Source organism: Dendrobates tinctorius, unplaced genomic scaffold, assembly GCF_039654945.1.
Source record: "Dendrobates tinctorius isolate UK_male_01 unplaced genomic scaffold, ASM3965494v1 ptg000229l, whole genome shotgun sequence".
NCBI classification, from domain to species: Eukaryota; Metazoa; Chordata; class Amphibia; order Anura; family Dendrobatidae; genus Dendrobates; species Dendrobates tinctorius.
Genome location: NW_027361896.1, coordinates 4967343 through 4992541, shown reverse-complemented (window position 1 = coordinate 4992541; position 25199 = coordinate 4967343). Strand labels below are relative to the sequence as shown.

The 25199-nt window shown below is 44.6% G+C and overlaps 1 protein-coding gene across 1 annotated transcript in view; it reads left to right on the top strand.

The window, feature by feature from the left end:
- Positions 1-25199, top strand: part of TRIO (trio Rho guanine nucleotide exchange factor) — a 2342529-nt gene that overhangs the window by 333329 nt on the left and 1984001 nt on the right. The window contains 1 exon segment of the mRNA XM_073555735.1: positions 20096-20608. Within this exon segment, the coding sequence (XP_073411836.1) occupies positions 20096-20608 (513 nt within the window).

The window sequence follows — 25199 nt, the reverse complement described above, 5'->3', positions numbered from 1 at the left end:
GAAATGGTTGCCATACAACCTCCGGCCCATGTCCGAGTTCTTAAAAGCCTGGGAGTAATTCCCACGGCCAAATGCCCCAATGTCCACTGCAACAAACATACAGTCTGCATCCGCAATGGCCATGAACATTAACAGAAATAAACACTTGAAATAGATCACTCTGTCATGACTCTATATGATGAGTTTCACTTTTTGTATTGAAGAACTGAGATAAATGAACTTTTTTGATGATATTCTAATTTTGTTAGAAGCACCAGTAAGTTCCCTTAGGAGTCTAGTTTCCAAAATGGGGTCACTTGATTTTCCCCTGTTTAGGCAAATCAGGGGCTTTCCAAACACCCGCAGACCATTCCATCAAAGTATGTTTTACAAATGCAGGAGGCTTATGTGGGTCGTGGAACCACGGTGCTATGGACCAAGGAGAGTTTAGAGTAGCGTAGCTAAACGAACATCCAACTCTTTGCTATACCCACTGATGGTGGGGTTAGACTTGGCTCCAGATGGACGCCAGGTGCTACTCCAGGACAGACCTCGGAGGCACGACAGCTGACCCCCAAAGGGACAGCAACACTAACAGCAGGTAGGTAAACTGGCTGACTCACATTTAAGCAGGTACTGGCAGCCACTGCTTATATGCAGACAGGCATTGACAAGTACGGGTGATGCACAGGCAAACATGGCTGGTAGGTGCAATTGAACATGGTTGATATACTGGCAGGCAGGCGGGCACGCCTAATACACATGCAAGTGGAGGCAGGCTCAGCTGATATACAGCCAAGTTTAGGCGGGCACAGCTGATACACAGGACAGTTTACGCGGGCTTGGTTGATATACAGGCACATGCAGGCAGGCATGGCTGATATACTGGCAGGCAGGTGCTGCTGGCACAGCAGATATACAGGCAGAGGTAGGACCCAGTTCAGACTGGACAGACAGGAACAGCTTCAGGAAGAACTCGGTCATGGACAGAAAAGGTTCCAGTCCACAGGTGTGGACAGACTGGGAACCGCAGGTGTGGTCAGGGATGAAACCGCAGGTACGAACAGAGACTGTAGGGGCCAGTCTCTATAATGTGCCCCTTCACCACACTCCCCCTTCTTGGCTTACTATCCCTTACTGGCTGTGCCCTTACACTGTCCCCCCATGTTACCTACACACACGCACAACTCTGTCTTTATTCTGTGCCAAGTCACTTTTCTCCCCCATACTGTCTCTTTGCACTATTCCCCTCAATAGTCTTCTCACACATTTACCCTTTCACTTTCCATTCTGCCTCCTAACACATCCCTCCAAATTCCCATTTTGTGTCCGCTTACATTTTCCCATCTCCTCATACTGTGTCTACACACATCCCCCCTCTCTCTATACTGTGTCTGCACCTGCTTTGTCTCCTTGCTTCCCAAACTTGTGTCCTGAAATCTTTCCCCATTACAATAAATCTCACCCATGCAGAGTATATATCTCCCACCACAATCAGAGTATATTTCCTCCACACAGAAACCCCTTCCATGTTTACATGTAATCTTCAGTGTCTTCAGCTGCAGCATGGAGCGCTTACCACCAATGACCTGATCACGTTGCTGGTGGTCAGAGCTTCAATTGTGCTTGCATCTGAAAAACACGAGTGCAGTTGAACACTGGACTCTTAAGAGAGGGTTCGCTGCAGCTTCTCTGAGCCCGCTGTCAGCTTGATAGCTGGGTCAGAGAATGGCCGACTACCAGTCTGGGGAGCGTCAGAATGCAGCCGCCTGGAGAGACGCTTCAAAAGCCCACATTACTACATTAGGCAGCCCAACTGCACTTGGGGCAGATCCCTCACTGCCTTCCCTTGGATACGCCTCTGGGTTCAGACACTGCAGGTTTTAGAGATAGATACTGGTTCTGATTCTGAAGGTTTTAGAGTGAGTTCCAGACTTGGATACAAAAAGGTTTGGGAAGAGATCATAATTCAGACAAGAGCAGACACAAGTACAGGTTTTGCTTACAGGCCCTGGCATACAGATCCAGGGAAGCAGATTCAGAGTTCAATAACAGAAAGAGAACAGGATATGGCAACATAGTAGTTGCGCACACACACACTGAAGGAGAATGTTGCTCAGACACCTCCCAACAGGTTGAGGTGCATTAAAAGGAACCTGTCACTAGTTTTTTAGCCTATGAACAAATGCCAGCACCTTTAACTGCTGCTGTGCTGCATTCCACAAATGTGTCTGTCAGCTCCTGACTCCCCGTGTGAGCTCCCAAAAATATCATTTGATATGCTCCCTCGCTGTATGTAAATAAGAGTGGTCCAGTCCGTTGGGCGTCTTTGCTGCATTGTACGTCCCTCCTCCTTGCTCCTAATTGTGTCGTCCTTTGATTGATATGATGTGTCATCAACATAGCAAACTTAGAGCTTGCGCCTGCGCCGTAGCCTCACAGGACTGCGCAGGCACACTCTGCCCTACTGTGAACAGAGCATAAAATAGCAATGTTCAAGCTCATAGTTGTGATTGATTTGAATGGCGAACCGAGATCTCGCGCCTGTGCAGTAGCCTCATTCAAATGTCTCCGCATTGCGCTTGCACAGTGCTGTTTAATGCTCTGCTCACAGTAGGGCAGAGCAGAGTGCGCCTGCACGGTTCTGTGAGGCTACTGCGCAAGCTCTCAGTTCGTTATGTGGATTAGGCATCACCTCAATCAAAGCAGGAGGACGCGATTAGGAGCACAGAGGAGGGATGTACGCCGCAGCAAAGACACCCATCAGACAGGACCACTCTTATTTACATACAGCGCGGGAGCATATCAAATGGTATTTTTGAGGGCATACAGGGGGAGTCAGGAGCTGACAGATGCGTTAGTGGAATGCAGCACAGGAACAATTAAAGGTGGTGGCATTTGTTCATAGGCTCAAAAACGGGTGACCGGTTCCCTTTAAGTGCTAAGTGCCTCACAGTAATGGGCTAAGAACACATTAGGAGCACACAGAATGTCTCTTTAAGAATCAGGAAGTTCCTGCTCGTGCGCCTTAAGCATGCAGCCAAGAAACATGCATAACAGTCAGAAGACAAGTAGCTTGCAGAATGGCCAGCTTGCATTAAAGGGGTTGTCCACTACTAGGAAAACCCCTTCTCAAACCTATAAAAGCTTATACTCGCCTGCTGTGCCGGTGCCGTTCCAGCGGTGTCGGCACTCGCAGTCCCAGGGCTCACATGCTGTTGTTGTGGCAGGTGAACCAGGCTCCCCTTCAGCGCTGGCGTCACTGTCCCTGCGTTTGGACATTTTACACATGAAGGCCGGGATCACACATGCACAAAACTCGGACAAGTCTCACATCTTAGTACCCAGCACTGCCAAAGGCACTCAGGAGCGAAGCGTGCAACTGCATGTATTTCTATGCAGCCGCAGACTCCACTCCCAAGTACCAGCGGCAGTGCTTGGTATTAATATGCGAGACTTGTCCGAGTTTCTTGCATGTGTGATCTCATCCGAAGAGTAAATTCAGGCTGCAGCTGGATCTGACTCCCTCTTCATGTTAAATTTTGTATGAAGGTAAAGACAACCCTTTTAATTCCTGTGAAGTACCTGAAGTGTTAATAAACTGTGGTTTTGAGCAGTTTGAGGGGTGCAGTTTTTAGAATATTTTCACTTTTGGTTGTTTTCTGTCATATAGGCCCCCAAAGTCACTTTTAATGTGATGTGGTCCCTAAAAATAATGGTTTTCAAAGTTTTGTTGGAAAAATTAGTTGTTCCTGACCAACTTTAAGTCCTTTTAATTTCCTGACAAAATATGTTTAAAAAATTATGCAGATGTAAAGTTATTTATTAACTATTTTGTGTGAGATACACTACCGTTCAAACGTTTAGGGTCACTTAGAAATTTCCTTATTTTTGAAAGAAATCACAGTTTTTTCCAATGAAGCTGACATTACATTTTGAGAAATACACTCTATACATTGTTAATATGTTAAATGACCATTCTAGCTGCAAACGTCTGATTTGTAATGCAGTATCTTCATAGGTGTATAGAGGCCCATTTCCAACAACCATAACTCCAGTGTTCTTATGGTACTTTGTGTTTACTAACTGTGTAAAAAAGCTAATGGATGATTAGAATACCCTTGGAAACCCTTGTGCAAGTATGTTAGCACAGCTGGAATCAATTTGGCTGATTAGAGAACCTATAAACCTGACTTTCCTTTGAGCTAGTTGAGAATCTGGAGCATTACATTTGTTGGTTCCATTAAACTCTTAAAATGGCCAGAAAAATAGAACTTTCATGTGAATCTCGACAGTCTATTCTTGTTCTTAGAAATGAAGGCTATTCCATGCGAGAAGTTGCCAAGAAACTGAAGATTTCCTGCAACGGTGTGTACTACTCCCTTCAGAGGAGAGCACAAACAGGCTCTAACCAGAGTAGAAAGAAAAGTGGGAGAACCTGCTGCACAACTGAGCAACAAGACAGGTACATTATAGTCTGCAGTTTGAGAAATCGACACCTCACAGGTCCTCAACTGGCAGCTTCATTAAATAGTACACACAAAACGCCAGTGTCAACGTCTACAGTGAAGAGGCGACTCCGGGATGCTGGCCTTCAGGGCAGAGTGGCAAAGAAAAAGCCATATGTGAGACTGGCTAATAAAAGGAAAAGATTGATATGGGCAAAAGAACACAGACATTGGACAGAAGAAGATGGGGAAAAAAGTGTTATGGACAGACAAATCCAAGTTTGAGGTGTTTGGATCACACAGAAGAACATTTGTGAGACGCAGAACAACTGAAAAGATGCTGGAAGAGTGCCTGACGCCATCTGTGAAGCATAGTGGAGGTAATGTGATGGTTTGAGGTTGCTTTGGTGCTGTTAAAGTGGGAGATTTGTGCAAGGTAAAAGGAATTTTGAATAAGCAAGGCTATTACTCCATTTTGCAACGCCATGCCATACCCTATGGACAGCGCTTGATTGGAGCCAGTTTCATCCCACAACAGGACATTGACCCAAAGCAAAAGACAAAAAAACTGACTGGCACATCCAGACTAGTGTGAATAGGTGCATACCAAGAGGAGCTACCTCCATATACACTATAAAAAAGGGTGCACTCTATCATGCTAAAGTGAAGAGGCGACTCCGGGATGCTGGCCTTCAGGGCAGAGTGGCAAAGAAAAAGCCATATCTGAGACTGGCTAATAAGGTTGCTTTGGTGCTGTTAAAGTGGGAGATTTGTGCAAGGTAAAAGGAATTTTGAATAAGGAAGGCTATTACTCCATTTTGCAACGCCATGCCATACCCTATGGACAGCGCTTGATTGGAGCCAGTTTCATCCCACAACAGGACATTGACCCAAAGCAAAAGACAAAAAAACTGACTGGCACATCCAGACTAGTGTGAATAGGTGCATACCAAGAGGAGCTACCTCCATATACACTATAAAAAAGGGTGCACTCTATCATGCTAAAGCATGTCAATGTGGAATATGTGAAATTTGAATAGCAATACGGCTTTGAAGTATTAGGAAAAAATATGAGACGCTTAGCATAAAATTTGGCAAAATATCTGCCCACCAGCCATCGTCAAGGCGGTCTCAAAGTTTGATGGGTCCCTGACCTTTGTGAATACCTCTCTAAGGCTGATGTCTGAATTCCTGGGTGAATGTGGACATCTCTGTCAGCAATGCCTGCATTTATGGGTAAGTAGGGACCTGCTATAATTAAAATCACCACCTGGTGGAGGGCGGAGTGCTCGGTCAGTAAGCTAACATACAAAAGACGAAAAAACTGACTGGCACATCCAGACTACTGTGAATAGGTGCATACCAAGAGGAGCTACCACCCCCATATACAATATACAAAAAAGGTTCCACTCTATCATGCTAAAGCATGTCAATGTGGAATATGTGAAATTTGAATAACAATACCGCTTTGGAGTATTAGGAAAAAAATATGAGTCGCTTAGCATAAAATTTGGCCAAATATCTGCCCACCAGCCATCGTCAAGGCAGTCTCAAAGTCTGATGGGTCCCTGACCTGTGTGAATACCTCTCTAAGGCCTCTTTCACACATCAGTTTTTCGCCGTCAGGCGCGATCCGGCTTTTTTTTTGTAAAACCGGATCCGGCGAAATGCAATGCCGGATCCAGTTTTTCTCCTTTGACTTGCATTAGCGCCGGATGGCATTGCGTTTCATCCGTTTTTTGCCGGATCTGGCTACTTGTCTCATTCCGGCATCTGGAAAAAACGGCTACTGTAACGTTTTTTTGTCTCCGGCGAAAAAGCCGGAAGCGCCGGATCCGATGCTTCCGGCTTTTTGCCACAATGAAAGTCTATGGGCGCCGGATCCAGAAAAAGACGGATCCAGCCACCGGATCCGTTTTTTTTAAGTCTGCGCATGCTCAGATCCAATTGGCCAGCCCCCAGGAAACAGATTTAACCTGCTAGACGGATCCGGCAGAAAAACGGATCCGTTGCTACAGTTCTCCAAAATTTATGCCGGATCCGTTTTTTCTAAAAATAGCCGGATCCTGCCTGACGGCAAAAAACTGATGTGTGAAAGTAGCCTTAGGCTGATGTCTGAATTCCTGGGTGAACTCTATGAAATATATATATATATATATATATATATATATATATATATATATATATATATATACACTCACTGGCCACTTTATTAGGTACACCTGTCCAACTGTGTGTTAAGACTTAATTTCTATTCAGCCAATCACATGGCGGCAACTCAGTGCATTTAGGCACATCTACATAGACATGGTCAAGACAATCTCCTGCAGTTCAAACCGAGCATCAGTATGGGGAAGAAAGGTGATTTGAGTGCCTTTGAACGTGGCATGATTGTTGGTGCCAGAAGGGCTGGTCTGAGTATTTCAGAAACTGCTGATCTACTGGGATTTTCACGCACAACCATCTCTAGGGTTTACAGAGAATGGTCCGAAAAAGAAAAAAAATCCATTGAGCGACAGTTCTGTGGCCGGAAATGCCTTGTTGATGCCAGAGGTCAGAGGAGAATGGGCAGACTGGTTCGAGCTGATAGAAAGGCAACAGTGACTCAAATTGCCACCCGTTACAACCAAGGTAGGCAGAAGAGCATCTCTGAACGCACAGTGCGTCGAACTTTGAGGCAGATGGGCTACAGCAGCAGAAGACCACACTGGGTACCACTCCTCTCAGCTAAGAACAGGAAACTGAGGCTACAATTTGCACAAGCTCATCGAAATTGGACAGTAGAAGATTGGAAAAACGTTGCCTGGTCTGATGAGTCTCGATTTCTGCTGCGACATTCGGATGGTAGGGTCAGAATTTGGCGTAAACAACATGAAAGCATGGATCCATCCTGCCTTGTATCAACGGTTCAGGCTGGTGGTGGTGGTGTCATGGTGTGGGGAATTTTTTCTTGGCACTCTTTGGGCCCCTTGGTACCAATTGAGCATCGTTGCAACGCCACAGCCTACCTGAGTATTGTTGCTGACCATGTCCATTCCTTTATGACCACAATGTACCCAACATCTGATGGCTACTTTCAGCAGGATAATGCGCCATGTCATAAAGCTCGAATCATCTCAGATTGGTTTCTTGAACATGACAATGAGTTCACTGTACTCAAATGGCCTCCTCAGTCACCAGATCTCAATCCAATAGAGCATCTTTGGGATGTGGTGGAACGGGAGATTCGCATCAGGGATGTGCAGCCGACAAATCTGCGCCAACTGTGTGATGCCATCATGTCAATATGGTCCAAAATCTCTGAGGAATGCTTCCAGCACCTTGTTGAATCTCTGCCATGAAGAACTGAGGCAGTTCTGAAGGCAAAAGGGGGTCCAACCCGTTACTAGCATGGTGTACCTAATAAAGTGGCCAGTGAGTGTATATATACACTCACTGGCCACTTTATTAGGTACACCTGTCCAACTGTGTGTTAAGACTTAATTTCTAATCAGCCAATCACATGGCGGCAACTCAGTGCATTTAGGCATGTAGACATGGTCAAGACAATCTCCTGCAGTTCAAACCGAGCATCAGTATGGGGAAGAAAGGTGATTTGAGTGCCTTTGAACGTGGCATGATTGTTGGTGCCAGAAGGGCTGGTCTGAGTATTTCAGAAACTGCTGATCTACTGGGATTTTCACGCACAACCATCTCTAGGGTTTACAGAGAATGGTCCGAAAAAGAAAAAAAATCCAGTGAGCGGCAGTTCTGTGGCCGGAAATGCCTTGTTGATGCCAGAGGTCAGAGGAGAATGGGCATACTGGTTCGAGCTGATAGAAAGGCAACAGTGACTCAAATTGCCACCCGTTACAACCAAGGTAGGCAGAAGAGCATCTTTGAACGCACAGTGCGTCGAACTTTGAGGCAGATGGGCTACAGCAGCAGAAGACCACACTGGGTACCACTCCTCTCAGCTAAGAACAGGCATCTGATGGCTACTTTCAGCAGGATAATGCGCCATGTCATAAAGCTCGAATCATCTCAGATTGGTTTCTTGAACATGACAATGAGTTCACTGTACTCAAATGGCCTCCTCAGTCACCAGATCTCAATCCAATAGAGCATCTTTGGGATGTGGTGGAACAGGAGATTCGCATCAGGGATGTGCAGCCGACAAATCTGCGCCAACTGTGTGATGCCATCATGTCAATATGGTCCAAAATCTCTGAGGAATGCTTCCAGCACCTTGTTGAATCTCTGCCACGAAGAATTGAGGCAGTTCTGAAGGCAAAAGGGGGTCCAACCCGTTACTAGCATGGTGTACCTAATAAAGTGGCCAGTGAGTGTGTGTGTATATATATATATATATATATTCTATGCGTATATATCTATTCTTTCGTTTGTGTTTTAACCTGTCATTGGGCTCCATTATATGTCCATTTTGCAAGCCGGTGAGAAAATCTCGGTATACGGATGCCATACGGATGTCATATGAATACTTACATGTGCAAAAACCGCAGCCACACCTTGACAACGGATGACATATGGATTACTGTTCAGGGAACATTTCTGCGTATTACGTATTGCTACCGCTGACGTCAGTGAGGCTCCCCGGAGTACCCAGTCCCCAGTCCCCGTTGCAAGCTAATTAACCCCTTTTGATGGATTGCAGCGGGGGACCTGACTAAACAGAGGAGAGGTATGTATATTGTTGTTTTTTTTATTTTATTTTTTTTTTTACAGATCCATGGCTTTTTTTTGGAATAGCAGATGAATAAATTTGGTCAAAAACTAAGTGTGGAGGGGGCGTGGTTTGCAGGGGAAGGGAGCCGACCTGTTTTTCAGGAGCTCCTGCATCTCCCCTATTTTAAGCTACTTAAGGCTACTTAATCGTGGGACATTTGGATTAAAAAAGAAGAATATGCCCGGAAAAAGAAGCAAGAAGAAGAAAGCAGCTTCCTTTGAGAAAAATCCACAGAGAAGACGGAGAAGCACAAGCAAGGTCTCCAACATGGGCCTCCTCCATGTCGGAGATAAACAAGACAAGTCTCCACTCCCAACAGCTGATACACACAGCATAGGAACAGAGAGGGGGTCGTCTGCGGTCCAACCGGTCAGTCAGTCTTCAGCGGTGAGTTCCCCTGGGCTTAGCGAGGCCCCGGTGTTATGAATGGGTCACCGAGGAGGACAACAAAAAGCCAAGTCCCAGAAAACCAGAGAGGTTGGTAACTATGCAGATTGCAGATCCCTGATCCTGTCCACACAACTAGCAGTAGCAGTGGAGCGTTCCTACGATGACCTAGACGCCTCGTCACCGCCGGAGGACTACATAAGCCTAAAGCAAGAAAAGGGGAAAACTAACTGCCCCAGAGCAGACCCCAAAGGAATAGACAGCCCCCACACATGTATTGACGGTGAAACAAGATGAAAACACAAACACAGGCAGGAAAATAGGCTGAGCAAACGATGGGGCCCAAACTAACTATAAAGGATGGGAAAGGAAAAACACTGTGTGCAATCTGCCAAAAACCATACAAAAATAATGTCCACCACGTCTGATAACAAAATTAACCCTGAAGTCACTAGACTTCTCCCACTCTATCAGTACTCTGAAATATTCTGAGACAGAGCAAAAAAGAGGCCAATCTAATAAGGGACTAAAAAGCAAATTGGCAAATACAGATAAATATGAGTGGAAATTCAGCACAGCCCAGCCCGGGCTGGCTGAACACACAAAAAACTGAATAGACAAACAAAATCAAGTGTGAACATTAGCAAAAACACTTAGCTTTGAGAAGGCTGGAACAGAGCTGAAAACCAAGACCTCAGAAGCCAGAAGCAATCACCAGCACTGACTTAGGGCGTCGGCTGTCTTAAATCCAGTCTAAGATTCATGAGGTCCAATCGTCATCCTCGTTATCATGTGGTATTAAATCAGCCTCACTACCTCCTGTTACCACCAGAGGGAGTCTGGAAGGAGAGCTCACTACTGGTGGACCAGAGAATGAACTCACAACAGTACCCCCCCGTGAGGAGGGGTCACCGAACCCTCATCCACGCCACCAGGCCGATCAGGATGGGCCCGGTGAAAAGCACGAACCAATCTATTGGCATGAATATCAGAGGCAGAGACCCAAGAATTATCCTCCTGGCCATAACCCTTCCATTTGACCAAATACTGGAGTCTCCGTCTAACCAAACGAGAATCCAATATTTTCCCTACCTCATATTCCATATTGCCTTTAACCAATACAGCGTCAGTAGGTGCTGCCATAGGAACCACTGGCTCAACAAACCTCTTCAACAGTGATTTATTAAATACGTTATGGATATTGAACGTAACTGGAAGAGCCAATCGAAAGGAAACAGGATTAAGAATCTCCAAAATTTTATAAGGTCCAATAAATCTTGGCTTAAATTTTGGAGATGCAACCTTCATAGGAATATTCTTAGACGACAACCAGACCATATCATCCACTTTAAACCAGGGACCAATGGTCCTACGTCGGTTGGAAAATCGCTGGGCCTTTTTCTGAGAGAGTGACAACTTATCCACTACTTGGTCCCATATCTGCTGCATTCTCTCAACCACAGTGTCCACACCTGGGCAGGACGAAGATTCCACTTGCCCTGAAGAGAATCGAGGATGAAACCCAAAATTACAGAAAAAGGGTGACATCAAAGTGGCAGAACTAGCTCTATTGTTCAGTGCGAATTCGGCCAAGGGCAAAAATGAAACCCAATCATCTTGATCAGCAGATATAAAACATCTTAAATAAGACTCCAGGGTCTGGTTTGTTCTCTCAGTCTGCCCATTAGTCTGGGGATGAAACGCGGAGGAGAAGGATAACTTAATTCCCAGATTGGAACAAAAGGCTTTACAAAATCTGGAAACAAACTGGACTCCTCTGTCCGACACAATGTTCTCAGGAATCCCATGTAACCGAACCACCTGTTGTAAAAACAAGGGCACCAACTCAGCGGAAGATGGCAACATTGGGAGTGGTACAAGATGGGCCATCTTCGAAAATCTATCACAAATCACCCAGATAAGTCATTCTCTGAGAAACAGGAAGATCAGAAATAAAATCCATTGAGATATGAGTCCATGGCCTCTTGGGCAACGGCAGGAGCATCAGCAACCCACTAGAATGAGAACAGGGTTTAGACCGAGAACAAGTCCCACAGGACTGCACAAAATCCCTGACATCACGAGATAAGGCAGGCCACCAAAAAGACCGACTCACCAAATCTCTGGTACCAAAAATACCTGGATGACCAGCCAATGCGGAGCAATGAACTTCAGACATCACTCTCTTTCTCCACTGGTCAGGGACATACAATTTTCCCATAGGGCAACGCTCAGGTTTATCCTCCTGAAATTCCTCCAGGGTGCGTCACAAATCGGGCGAAATGGCAGAAAGAACTACCCCCTCACCTAGGATGGTAGTAGGCTCGGTCACATTATGAGAATCAGCAAAGAAACTCCTAGAAAGGGCGTCTGCCCGGAAGAAAAGAGACCACAAAATTAAAACGCGTGAAAAACAAGACCCATCTAGCCTGTCTGGAATTCAAGCGTTTTGCCGACTCCAGATAAATCAAATTCTTGTGATCGGTGAGGACCACAACCTGATGTCTGGCTCCCTCCAACCAATGTCTCCTCTCCTCAAATGCCCACTTCATGGCCAACAATTCCCAATTCCCCACGTCATAGTTGCGTTAGATGGGGAGAACTTACGAGAAAAGAAGGCACAAGGATTCATCTTAGAAATCACAGGGTCTCTTTGGGACAAAACAGCTCCTGCACCAATCTCAGAAGCATCTACCTCCACCTGAAATGGAAGTGAGACATCAGGTTGCCGTAAAACTGGAGCTGAAGTAAATCTCCGCTTAAGCTCCTGAAATGCTGAGACAGCCTCAGGAGACCAATTCAGCACATCAGCGCCCTTCTTGGACAGATCAGTCAGTGGTTTGACAATACCAGAAAAATTACCTATAAATTTATGATAGAAATTAGCAAAACCAAAAACTTCTGGAGAGCCTTCAAAGAGGTAGGCTGAATCCAATAAAAAATGGCCTGTACCTTGGCCGGGTCCATTTCAATAGTCGATGGAGACAAGATAAATCCCAAAAATGAAATCCTCTGTACACCAAAAAGGCATTTCGATCCCTTAACAAACAGGGAATTCTCCCTCAAAATCCGGAACACAGTCCGGACGTGTTCCACATGAGAATCCCAATCACTAGAAAAGATCAAAATATCATCCAAATAGATGATCAAAAACGTATCCGTAAAGTCATGGAAAATATCATTCTTAAAGGACTGGAAGACAGAAGGGGCATTAGTGAGCCCAAAAGGCATCACCAGGTACTCAAAATGTCCCTCCGGAGTATTAAACGCCGTCTTCCATTCATCCCCGTGCTTGATGCGAATAAGATTATACGCCCCCTGAGGTCAAGCTTAGTAAACCAGCAGGCACTCTTAACTCTGGAGAATAAATCAGACATCAGAGGTAACGGGTACTGATATTTAACCGTCATCTTGTTAAGGGAACGATAATCAATACACGGTCTTAATGAACCATCTTTCTTGGCCACGAAAAAAACCCAGCACCTAAAGGTGACGAGGATGGTCTAATATAACCATTCTCCAACGACTCCTTAATATAGGATCGCATAGCATCATGTTCGGGTACTGATAAGTTGAAAAGCCGACCCTTGGGAAATTTACACCTAGGCATCAACTCAATTGCACAGTCATAACTCCTATGAGGAGGCAAAGACGCAGACTTGCTCTCACTAAATACATCAGAAAAATCGGCTAGATAATCAGGAATATCATGAGACTGAGGAGAGGTGGAGAAAACAGGAGCGTCCCTAAGAACACACTGACAGCCCCAACTCACCACAGACCCAGATTTCCAATCCAAAACAGGATTATGAGTTTGCAACCAGGGAAAACCCAGAACAATAGTATGCAAATTATGCAGCACCAGAAATTTACAATTTTCTTGGTGGTCTGGGGCAACTCGCATTATCACCTGGGTCAAAAACTGAGGTTTATTCTCCGCCAAAGGAATATCATCAATACCCCTCAAAGGAATAGGCGTCCGCAGAGGCGTCATGGAAAAACCACAACGTTTAGCAAAGTCCAAATCCATCAGATTCAACGCTGCTCCAGAATCCACAAAAGCCTTAGTGGAAAACGTGGATAAGTAGCAGATCAGAGTAATTGCCAAAAGAAACTTAGATTGTACACCACCCACAGCAAATGTGTGTGCAAAACATTACTCTCGTTTAGGGCAGACAGATATAGTATGAGAGGCATCTCCACAGAAAAAACACAGCTTATTACGCCTTCTAAACTCCTGACGTTGCGCCCTAGACAAAACCCCATCACATTGCATAGGTTCAGACGTTTGTTCAAAAGGTGGCAGCGCCTCCCGTGTAGTTTTATGTTCACGTAAACGCCGATCAACTTGAATGGCTAATGACATAGAATTATCCAGACCAGAGGGAACAGGAAATCCCACCATAACATCTTTTACGGTCTCTGATAAACCCTTCCGAAAGAGAGCTGCCAATGCAAGAAATAATTTACAATTATTCTTAAAATTCAAAAATTTAGACTGATCCCCAGAAAACACATCAGGAGTGGGGATCTTAGGTTCAGCAACATGTGACTGAATGAGGAAGGTGGAAATTCCCTGCACTTCAGCAGTGCGTTGCTCCACACGATCAGACAATTGCTTAATCTCCATTGGAAAAAAAAAAAAATCCTCCTACGGCCCCAGAGAAAAAAAAAGGAAAAAATATATATATATAAAAAAAAAAAATTCTGACACTTTTCCTTTTTTTTTTTTCTTTTTTAAACAATTTTCTCATGCTTTTGAGTACCCTAGAATCTGCGGTATGGCTGGTGCTTCTGTTATGAATGGGTCACCGAGGAGGACAGCAAAAAGCCAAGTCCCAGAAAACAAGAGAGGTTGGTAACTATGCAGATTGCAGATCCCTGATCCTATCCACACAACTAGCAGTAGCAGTGGAGCGTTCCTACGATGACCTAGACGCCTCGTCACCGCCGGAGGACTACATAAGCCTAAAGCAAGAAAAGGGGAAAACTAACTGCCCCAGAGCAGACCTCAAAGGAATAGACAGCCCCCACACATGTATTGACGGTGAAACAAGATGAAAACACAAACACAGGCAGGAAAATAAGCTGAGCAAACGATGGGGCCCAAACTAACTATAAAGGATAGGAAAGGAAAGACACTGTCTGCAATCTGCTAAAAACCCTACAAAAATAATGTCCAAGACGTCTGATAAAATTAACCCTGAAGTCACTAGACTTCTCCCACTCTATCAGCACTCTGAAATATTCTGAGACAGAGCAAAAAAGAGGCCAATCTAATAAGGGACTAAAAAGCAAATTGGCAAATACAGATAAATAAGAGTGGAAATTCAGCACAGCCCAGCCGGGGCTGGCTGAACACACAAAAAACTGAATAGACCAACAAAATCAAGTGTGAACATTAGCAAAAACACTTAGCTTTGAGAAGGCTGGAACAGAGCTGAAAACCAAGACCTCAGAAGCCAGAAGCAATCACCAGCACTGACTTGGGGCATCGTCTGTCTTAAATCCAGTCTAAGATTCCTGAGGTCCAATCGTCATTCTCATTATCAGGTGGTATTAAATCAGCCTCACTACCTCCTGTTACCACCAGAGGGAGTCTGGAAGGAGAACTCACTACTGGTGGACCAGAGAATGAACTCACAACACCCCAGCTTCATCTGTTGCTGATCTAAAGACAAGCCGAGAGTTAGCAATGGAAGCCGCGGCTGCGGGGGAGCAGCCGCGATGCTGTTCCTGCTTGACGCTGCATAGTTCTGACGGATATTCTTCATCCATCCTCGGGAACAGTCCGGGGGCATCTGGAGCACAATTGGCTGGTCTAACATCGGAGGAGTCCCCTGAGTTCAGCGCGGCGCCGGTTTCAGTGGAAGAGGTACTATGCGTGGCATCTGCAGTGAACGCTGAAACGGTGCGGCTGCAGGGGATAAGCGGCAATGAAACTCCAGATGTTCCAACCCAAAGACCTGCGGGACTGTCATCTTCCAGCCGGTACCTCAACAGTAGGTTAAGATATGAGGCGGCTGAGTTCGTGCCGGCTGATCCGGGCATGAATTGCAGCCTAAGGTTGGTGAAAGAGCCGGCGGCAGGGGAGAGGTCTCTGCGGGGGCATGACGGACTGGGGGTATTTGTTAACAGGGTGATGCCACAATTTGAAGTTCATGTGGATGGTGGGGTGCTAGAGGAGAATCTCCCTAAGTTTAACCCTAATAAGTTGGAAAACTATTTGAGAACTGCTTCTGATCAACTGCCAGATAGAGCGGTTAGTACTAAACCGCTACCAAATTATAGTGGGGTGCAACCTTCCTCTGGATTTTCTATATCCTCAACTCATCAAAATAATGAAAGGGGTAATTCACTTGCGGTCTCTACTACTAGCACCAATGAAGCATTGAAAACAAATAGGTCCACAATTATATCTGATGCAGCACGGAAGGGACTAGCTTCAGATCCATCAATAAAGAAAGAAGCTTTCAACCATTTTATAGATGACAGTTCATCTCATTCCAATAAATCTTTCGTTTATAATTGTAGGATTCAGAAATAGGCTCAGGAGTTCCAGCATCAGATGATTATCCTACTGAAAGTTTCCTGGTCAATATATGCAAAGTTTTTTTGAAATCGTTGGACACTTGGGTGAAATCTACTAATGATGAGGACAATTCAGGACTATTGGTCAAACTTAAGTATAAAAGAAAAGTTCCTCAATCAACAGACAAAGTCAAAGCTTCAGAAAATTTGATCAAAAGGCTTTTTAAAGACATATTTTCGTCAATGACCGGTGATAATCATCTAAAATCTGATAATCTTCACAACAGTTCTTTTCAAGAATCGAAATCAAGGAAATCAAGAAATCTCGTGTTCTAAGGATACTTTAGATCTACATGAACTCTCGAATTCTCTGAGAAATATCCAGAAGGACATCATGTCTTTCAGAAACTCTATGTCCAACTATGAAGATTTAAAAAGGAAAAATATTGTGAAAGTCAGAGGTGTCCCTGAAACAATCCGCGCATCTCAACTGAAAGACTATATTTCTTCAATGGTGTGCTATCTATTCCCAGAAGCTAAAGGGAAGAACTTAATTGAAAAAGCATTTTGGATCGGAAGACCCTCCTCCTTGCCGTCCAATTTAACCAGTGACGTAATCGTTTCATTTTACCCTAATTGGGTGAGAAATGCTCTTTAAAAATGCTCTTTAAAAATGTAACATTACTGTTATATTTCCCCTCCCTACCCTTTCCTTTTGTTTTGCCCTTTGTATGTCTTAATAAAGCAACTTAAACCTATTCCGAACCCTCTTATCCTTCCCTTCCCTTTGTCTTAATGTAACCTCTACATTTAAATGTCAATGTAAATTACTGTTAAAATTTAATAAAGTTAATTGGAAAATGGAAAAAAAAGAAAAAAAAAGCTAGGTGTGTTTATTTCATTAAAATAATTTTTAACTAATGTCTGTGTTTTTTTAACCCTTCACTATTCTAGGATTAATAACGGATGTAAATACTTATGTCCCCCCCAAAAAATTGAGAAAAGTATTCAAGGTGTGATACCTTTATTGGCTAATCAGAGAAATTATATTTGCAAGCAAGCTTAGAGGGCTCAGAGAACCCCTTCATCAGGCTTGATTACAAGTGAATTACTGAGAAGAGATGACACCATTTAAATACGAATTACAACAGGACATGAGGTGATACAGGCCAAGGAAATTACTTTAAGGTTTTTGTTACACATGCAAATGAGGTGGAAATGTTCTTTTAGAGATCTGAAGACCTTCTTGTGGAGGTGTGAACTGTGTCCATGTAATGAGTCATGAATCCAGGTGTCAAATTCAGTCCTATTGTTAGAGATTGAAACATATTTATACATTTGAATTCCCAAATTTTTCTTTCTCTGTCACTATTAAAATGACCTTTCAATATTAAGACTTTTAAATCTGCCAAACTGTGACCAGATCTAGAGAAGTGTATTCCTACAGGCGTGTCCAGCTCATTTTTAATAGTATGTCTATGCAGATTCTTCCTTGTTTGTAGTTTTTGCTTAGTTTCCCCGATGTATGTCCCTGCATTGCAAATTGTACACTGTATCATGTACACTACATTGGCGGATGTACATGAAAAAGTGTCCATGATCTTATAGTCCTGATTTGTTTTGGATATGGGGACTTTATCTGTTGGTGATATGTGGGTGCAGGTCTTGCAGTTCTTATTGTTACAGGGGACTGTGCCTGTCTCTGATGGTGATGCGAGGGCACTTCTGACAAGGATATTCCTTAGGTTGGGAGGCTGTTTGAAGGAGAGCAGTGGCAGTTCTGGGATTATTGCTTTCAGTCTGTGGTCTCTGTGGAATATAGGTTGGAGGTCAGCCCAATTTTCCTTAAAATGTTCATGTGAGGGTTGTACGTGACCACAAGCTGCACCCTGTTGTTATCCTCCTTCTGTTTGTAATCCAGGAGGCTGCTTCTTGGGATCCTTGTAGCTCTGTGGATCTGTTCAGCAATTAAAAGTGGATGATATCCTTGGTGTAGGAATGTTTTTCTAAGTGATAGTAGTTGTAGTTTTCTATCCTCGTTGTTTGAACAGATCCGAATGTACCTTAGAGCTTGACTGTAGATTATTAATTATTTTGTATGTCTTAGATGAAAGCTGTTCCATCTCAGGTATGCCGGACGTCCTGTGGGTTTATGGTAAATAGTCGTTTGTGCGGTATTGTCTTTGATGTATATGGTTGTGTCAAGAAAATGGATTTGGGATTTTGAAAAGTTGAGGGAGAACTTGATGGTTGGGTGGAACTTGTTGAAGTTTTTGTGGAAGGTAAGCAAGTCCTCCTCTGAGCCTTTCCACATTATTAGTAGGTCATCAATGTAACGGAAGTATGCTAGAGGTTTGATAGTGCAGGATGCCAAAAAGTCTTGTACTAGTACTTGTTTCTGGCTAACACGGTACCACAATATTATTTTTTGTAATGTACCGGGTTAATAATGGATAGGTGTCTTATTGACACCTCTCCATTATTAATCCGGCTTAATGTCACCTTACAATAGCAAGGTGACATTAACCCATTGTTATTAACCCATTAGCCACCACTACAGGGCAATGGGAATAGAGCAACTAAGTGCCAGAAAAGGCACAGTCTATGGGTGCGCTAACGCATGCGTTACACAGCATTAGTGCTGCTATGTAATGGATGCCGTCAGTGCTTTGCCATTAACGCAATGTGAACCAAGCCTAAGGATGAGGAATTTCCAAGAGTACAAACCAAGCAACAGTCGCACAATAAACTCCTTCAGCTCTCCAAACACCAGCTTCTCCCTCTCCAGATCTTTCTGGCAAGTGCTAACTCAGACAAGGACCTGGCCAACAGGCCTAGCATTTATAGGAGAGAGGAGTGGTTAACCGAGCACAGCTGAAAGCAGGGATTTCCACATGGCTGATTAAACCCTGTCCCGCTGAAATAAAACAAACACATTTAATACACCGGAGAACTTCTTCTCAGTGGCGAAGAAGGAGCCATCAAATGCTGCGGTCTTCTGGCTCTGCTCTGTCTAACCCCGTGACACTCTTCATCCCTATCCTGGTATGCATGGCTCCTCATCCCTATTCTGGTATGCACGGCCTCCTCATCCCCATATTGGTCTGCATGGCTCTTCATCCCTATCCTGGTATGCATGGCCACCACCTCATCCCTGTCCTGGTATGCATGGCCACCTCATCCCTGTCCTGGTATGCATGATTCCTCATCCCTAACCTTTTTTTGTCTGCATGGCTCCTCCCTATACTGGTATGCATGTCTCCTCATCCCTATCCTGGTATGCATAGCCACCTCATACCTATCATGGGTATGCATGGTTCCTCATCCCTAACCTTGTTTGCATGGCTCCTCATCCTTGTCCTGGTATGCATGGCCGCCATCGGAAAAACACAAAAAAAATAAACCATCCTAACTTACCGTCCCTTTGCAGTTGTCATATGGAGTATTAAATTACCTATTTCTTCAAATTTTCATTTTATAGTTATTGATCCCTTATTTTTTCTTGAATGTTAGCATTCTGTGCAGCTTTTAAAAGAAAAACACAAGTGTTGATTTAGTTTTGCGTATATTTTAGAAAACTGTTATAAGTCTTTGTGTCATAAATATAGAACAAAGACATACATAGTAACATAGTTTTGAAGGCTGAAGGAAGACCTTATGTCCATCTAGTTCAGCCTATTTTTAGCTGTTCTGCATTGTCGATCCTGGGGAAGGCAAAACACCCACTGAGTAGAAGCCAATTTTCTCCATAGGAAAAAAAAATTCCTTCCCCTAAGCTGGGTCAACCATCTTACAAGATTGTAAAAAAAAGAAAAGTTAGATTATGCACACCAACATCTTATACTTTGTTTTTTGCAATAATCTTGATCAAGGTAGAAGAGTGCTGCATAATCTTTTGACCAATAAAATGCAAAATTAAGTTGAACAGATCCTTTTTTAAGACTAGAAAAGACTGTTCATTTCTATGTTGAACACAGTTAGTGTTTATTAGGCAGATTTTAATTGTTTTCTTTTCTTTCCTTAGACCAATATGGTTTCTTTAGAAGGCCTTACCAAAGTTGTTGATCCTTCTCAGTTAACATACGAATTTGATGGTAGCTTGGAGTATAACCATGAAGAATGGATTGAAATTCGGTTGGCATTTGAAGACTTCATTGGCAAAGCGTCTCATATGCTTTTGCGACTTGAAGAGCTACAAGAGATGCTTGGTAATAAAGAACTGCCTCAGGATTTAGAAAATGCTCGAAACATGATTGATTTGCATTGTCAATTAAAAAAAAGGGTTACTAAAGCCCCAATTGAAGACCTTGATATAGAAGGACAAAAACTCATGCAAAGGATACAAAACAGTGAAAGTTTTCCAAAAAAGGCTTCTAGTTCTGGCAATGCTGACCTTCAGAATTTTTTACCTAAAGTATCAACAATGCTTGATAGACTACATTCCACAAGGCAACATCTACATCAAGTTTGGCACCATCGAAAGCTAAAATTAGACCAATGCTTTCAACTTAGACTGTTTGAACAAGATGCTGATAAGGTACGTGATTTATGAATAATATCCAAGGAATGTTTTGATTATTTTATCTTGCTTCATGTTTCTTATTTTTAGATGTTTTTGGGCACTAACACAGGCTTTGCATGTTTATTTTAGATCAATCCAGAAATCTAGTAATATATGTGTACAGCAGTACATCTATAGCTACAGAAAATGAGCACTGGGCATGTTGAATTTTAGGATGCTTTATCCTTTGTTCTGCATTAAGAAATATATCATGTAGTGTGTTGTATTACAATTATCAATCCTCTCTGCAGTTAAAAAAAAAAATCAAAACAACAAGATTATAATGGAAATCAGTTTATAATCTGTTACTTATTTCTTGATTACTGATTTTGAGGTCAAACCTGCTCATGGTTAATATTCATAATTTTTTCCTGTTTTGCAAAAACAGATTTTTGTCAAGGATTCCTTAAAGGGAATTGTCCACTACTAGGACAACCCCTTCTTAAACTAAATGTTAGGCCCTGATAAAATATTAAAGCCTATACTCACCTCCCATGCCTGCGCCATTCCTGCGGTGTCAGTACTAACTCTCCCCAAAGCTGTGATGCAGTGTTGTGATGGCGTCACTGTCTCCGCCTTTGGACAAACTGATCATGAAGAGGAAGTCCGGAATGAGCTACAGATCTGGCTTCTTCTTCATGTTCTGTTTGTCCAAAGGTGGAGACAGTGATGCCAGCACTGATGTGGCATCGGCGTCACAACACTGCATTACAGCCCCGGGGAGAGTAAGAACAGCGCTGGCACGAGAGGTGAGTATAGACTTTATTATTTTATCAGCGCCAAATATTTGGTTTAAAGCAGGATTTTGCTAAATAAACTACAGGCATTGTCATGTTGCCACTATTAAACTGATTAAAATGACACCTAGGTTGATGAAATTCATCATGTGGTTCTTGTGTAATCAGTGTTAGAAATTTGCAGCTAATGATATGCCTGTGCTCTGGCATATCACAGGCCTCCCCCGAAGCACAAACAATGTTTCTGTCTTTATGATGAGGAACACGTTTGTGTTTCTTGACGGCCTGTGGGCAGGTCTTTTCTTTGTTTCTTTGGCTTAGAGCAGGAAGATAAGACTGTACAGTTCCACCCGTGAGCACTGACATCTCATTAACCCCTTACAAACCAGTGGTATTTCTGTTTATGCTTTTCTGTTTTTTGATTTCCTTCTTCCCAGAGCCATAACTTTTTTAATTTTTCCATCAATATGGCCATGTGTGGGTTTGTTTTTTGCTGGACGAGTTAATTTAATTTAATCATCAATGGAAATCCACTCAGGCCGACAAGGTGGCCGCCGCTTTACTGGATATTTTCTCCAGAGTGGGAATTCTCCAGGAAATGCTCACTGACTGAGGGACCCAGTTCATGTCACAGTTGATGGAGTCCCTTTGTAAGCAAATACAGGTGCAACATCTGGTGGCCAGTCCATACCATCCGCAGACTAATAATCTGTGGCACCCTCAAACAGATGCTTAAGATATTGCTTGACTACCACGGGAGAGACTGAGCGGTACCTAACACACCTACTATTTGCCTATCGGGAGGCTCCATAGGCCTCAACGGGGTTCGTCCCCTTTGAGCTCCTGTATGGGTGGTGTGTACGAGGGTCCCTTGCTCTGGTAAAAGGCATGGGAAGGAGACTTGGCCACCCCTGGAGTGTCGGTCGTTGAGTACGCCGTGAGCTTCAAGGACAAAATGGCGGCCTTGTCGTGGCTGGTGCAGGACAATATGGCCCAGGCTCAGGCTGACCAGAAGCGCTGGTACGACCAGAACACTTGTGAAATGACCTATCAGGTGGGACAGAAAGTGTGGATACTGGTCCCCTTACCATAGGTCAAGCTTCACACAGCCTGGGAGGGCTCATACCTCGTGCACCAGCGACTTAATGACGTCATGTACGCCTGTGGAAGGAGGGAGGACTTCCATGTGAACATGATGAAGGCCCATCATGAGCAGGAGGCCTGCGCCCTCCCTGTTTGTAACGTTACCACAGAAGGAGAGGCAGAAACCCTCCTGGATTTGCTAACCTAAGCCAAAGCGGGTGGATAAATTGTGGACGTAAAGGTTGGCCACCAGCTCTCCGAGGACCAACAGTCCCAGCTGGCCAATGCTCTATGCCCCTTCTGAGAGCTGTTCAGCAGCCTTCCCGGAAGGACCAAGTTGACTGTCCATTACGTGTACACTGGGGATCACCCCCCCCCCGATCGGGTGGTCAGCATATCGGGTCTCTCTCATGGTGCATCAGCAGATGCACCAGTAGATTGATGAGATGCTGAAGCTGGAGGTGATCCAGGCATCCAAGAGCGCGAGGGCGTAGTCCGTATTCCTCATCTCCAAAAAGGACCGAACAGCCCGGTTATGCATGGACTAACGGGGTCTCAACGCTTTCGCGGTCACTGATGTGTTCCATATGCCACGCATCGATGAGCTGCTCAAGCAGTTGGCCGGGGTTAAGTACCTGACCATCATGGATCTAAGCCGAGGATATTGGCAGATCCCTCTGACCCACGAGACCTGGGAGCGCTCTGCCTTTATCACCCCGTTTGGACTGTATGAGTCCACCGTGATGCCATTCTGCTTGAAGAATGCCCCTGCCACTTTTCAGCGGATGGTCAACACGCTGCTCCAGGGACTTGAAGGATATGCGGCTGCGTACCTGGATGATATCCCCATCTTTCAGTCCCACCTGGGAGGACCAACTAGAACATCTGACGCAGGTGCTTATGCGCATCTGCCAGGCTTGACCATCAAGCCAGAAAAGTGCCAGCTGGACATGAGCGAGGTCCTCTACCTGGGTCACAGGGTAGGTGGGGGGGAGGTTCTGAAGCCAGAACCCGGGAAGGTGGATGCCATTGCATCCTGGCCCATCCACAGGACCAAGAAACAGGTGATGTCCTTCCTGGGGACCACTGAGTACTTTAGGAGGTTTGTTCCACACTATAACACCCTGGCCAAGCCCCTAACAGACCTCACCAAGAAAAAGCTGCCTCCCGTGGTAGACTGGTCAGTCACCTGCAAGACCGCTTTTCAGGCACTCAAGACTCCTCTCTCCAGCTCCCCAGTACTACAGGCTGCTGACTTTGCGTGGCCGTTTGTAGTACATACCGACGCCAGTGACTTTGGCCTCAGTGCCGTGCTCAGCCAGGTCAACACCGCGGGCCAGGAGCATCCCGTCTTGTACCTGAGCAGGAAGCTATTGCTGAGAGGTGGCCTACTCTACGATGGAAAAGGAATGCCTGGCAATTGTGTGGGCCTTGCAGCGTCTCAACCATACTTGTATGGGCACCCCTTCATCATGGAGACGGGCCACAACCCCCTCATCTGGTTGCACACGGTCTCCGGGACGAATGGGAAGTTGCTACGCTGAAGCCTCCAACAATACCAGTTCACCATTCGCCACAAAAGGGGGCGCAGAAGGGCGTGCGGTGGAACACAGGAATGTGATACTCCTAGTGTCCTCTAAATCAGGGAGGTGCGATGGGTGTCAGAAATGTCCCTCCACTCCTGAAATGTGCCCCCACCCTGGGGATTCTGTTGTGAACTCATTTTCTGGTCTACCTCTGGCTTCTGGTGAGGGTGGTGGAGCTGGATGTGTTGACAGAGGAGTTGTGAGTTCTCCATCCGGGCTCCCTCTAGTGGTAACAGTAGGTAATAAAGCTGATCTAAGTGGCAGAGACCTGCCACCTGAGGAGGAGGACTGTTATGAGCTAATTTTCTGCTCCACCAGTTGAGAGTTCTCCTTCCGTTCTCCCTCTGGTGGTGACAGGAGGTAGTGAGGTTGGTTTAAGTGGTAGTGATCTGCCACCTGATGAGGAGGATAACGATTGGATCTCTGGAGTATCAGACTGGATATAAGACAGCCGACGCCCTATCCTGGTGCTGGTGATTCAGTCTGCTTCTCAGGTCTTGGACTTCAGCTCTCTTCCAGTCTTCTCAATTTAAGTTTGTTTATTGCTAATGTTCACTGTTATGATAGAGTCACCGTAGGATCATAGAATCATAGAATCGTAGAGTTGGAAGGGACCTCCTGGGCCATCTGGTCCAACCCCCTGCTCAAAGCAGGATTCGCTAAATCATCACAGTCAGATGTCTGTCCAGCCTCTGTTTGAAGACTTCCATTGAAGGAGAACTCACCACTTCTCGTGGCAGCCTGTTCCACTCATTGATCACTCTAACTGTCAAAAAGTATTTTCTAATATCTAATCTGTGTCTCCTCCCATTCAGTTTCATCCCATTGCTTCTAGTCTTTCCTTGTGAAAATGAGAATAAAGTTGATCCTTCTACAATGTGACAGCCCTTTAGATATTTGTAGACAGCTATTAAGTCTCCTCTCAGTCTTCTCTTTTGCAAACTAAACATTCCCAAATCCTGCAACCTTTCCTCATAAGACAGGGTTTGCAGACCGGTCACCATTCTGGTCGCTCTTTTCTGAACTTGCTCCAGTTTGTTGATGTCTTTTTTAAAATGTGGTGCCCAAAACTGGACACAATATTCCAGATGAGGTCTGACCAAAGAGGAGTAGAGGGAAATAATGACTTCACGTGATCTAGACTGTATGCTTCTGCTAATA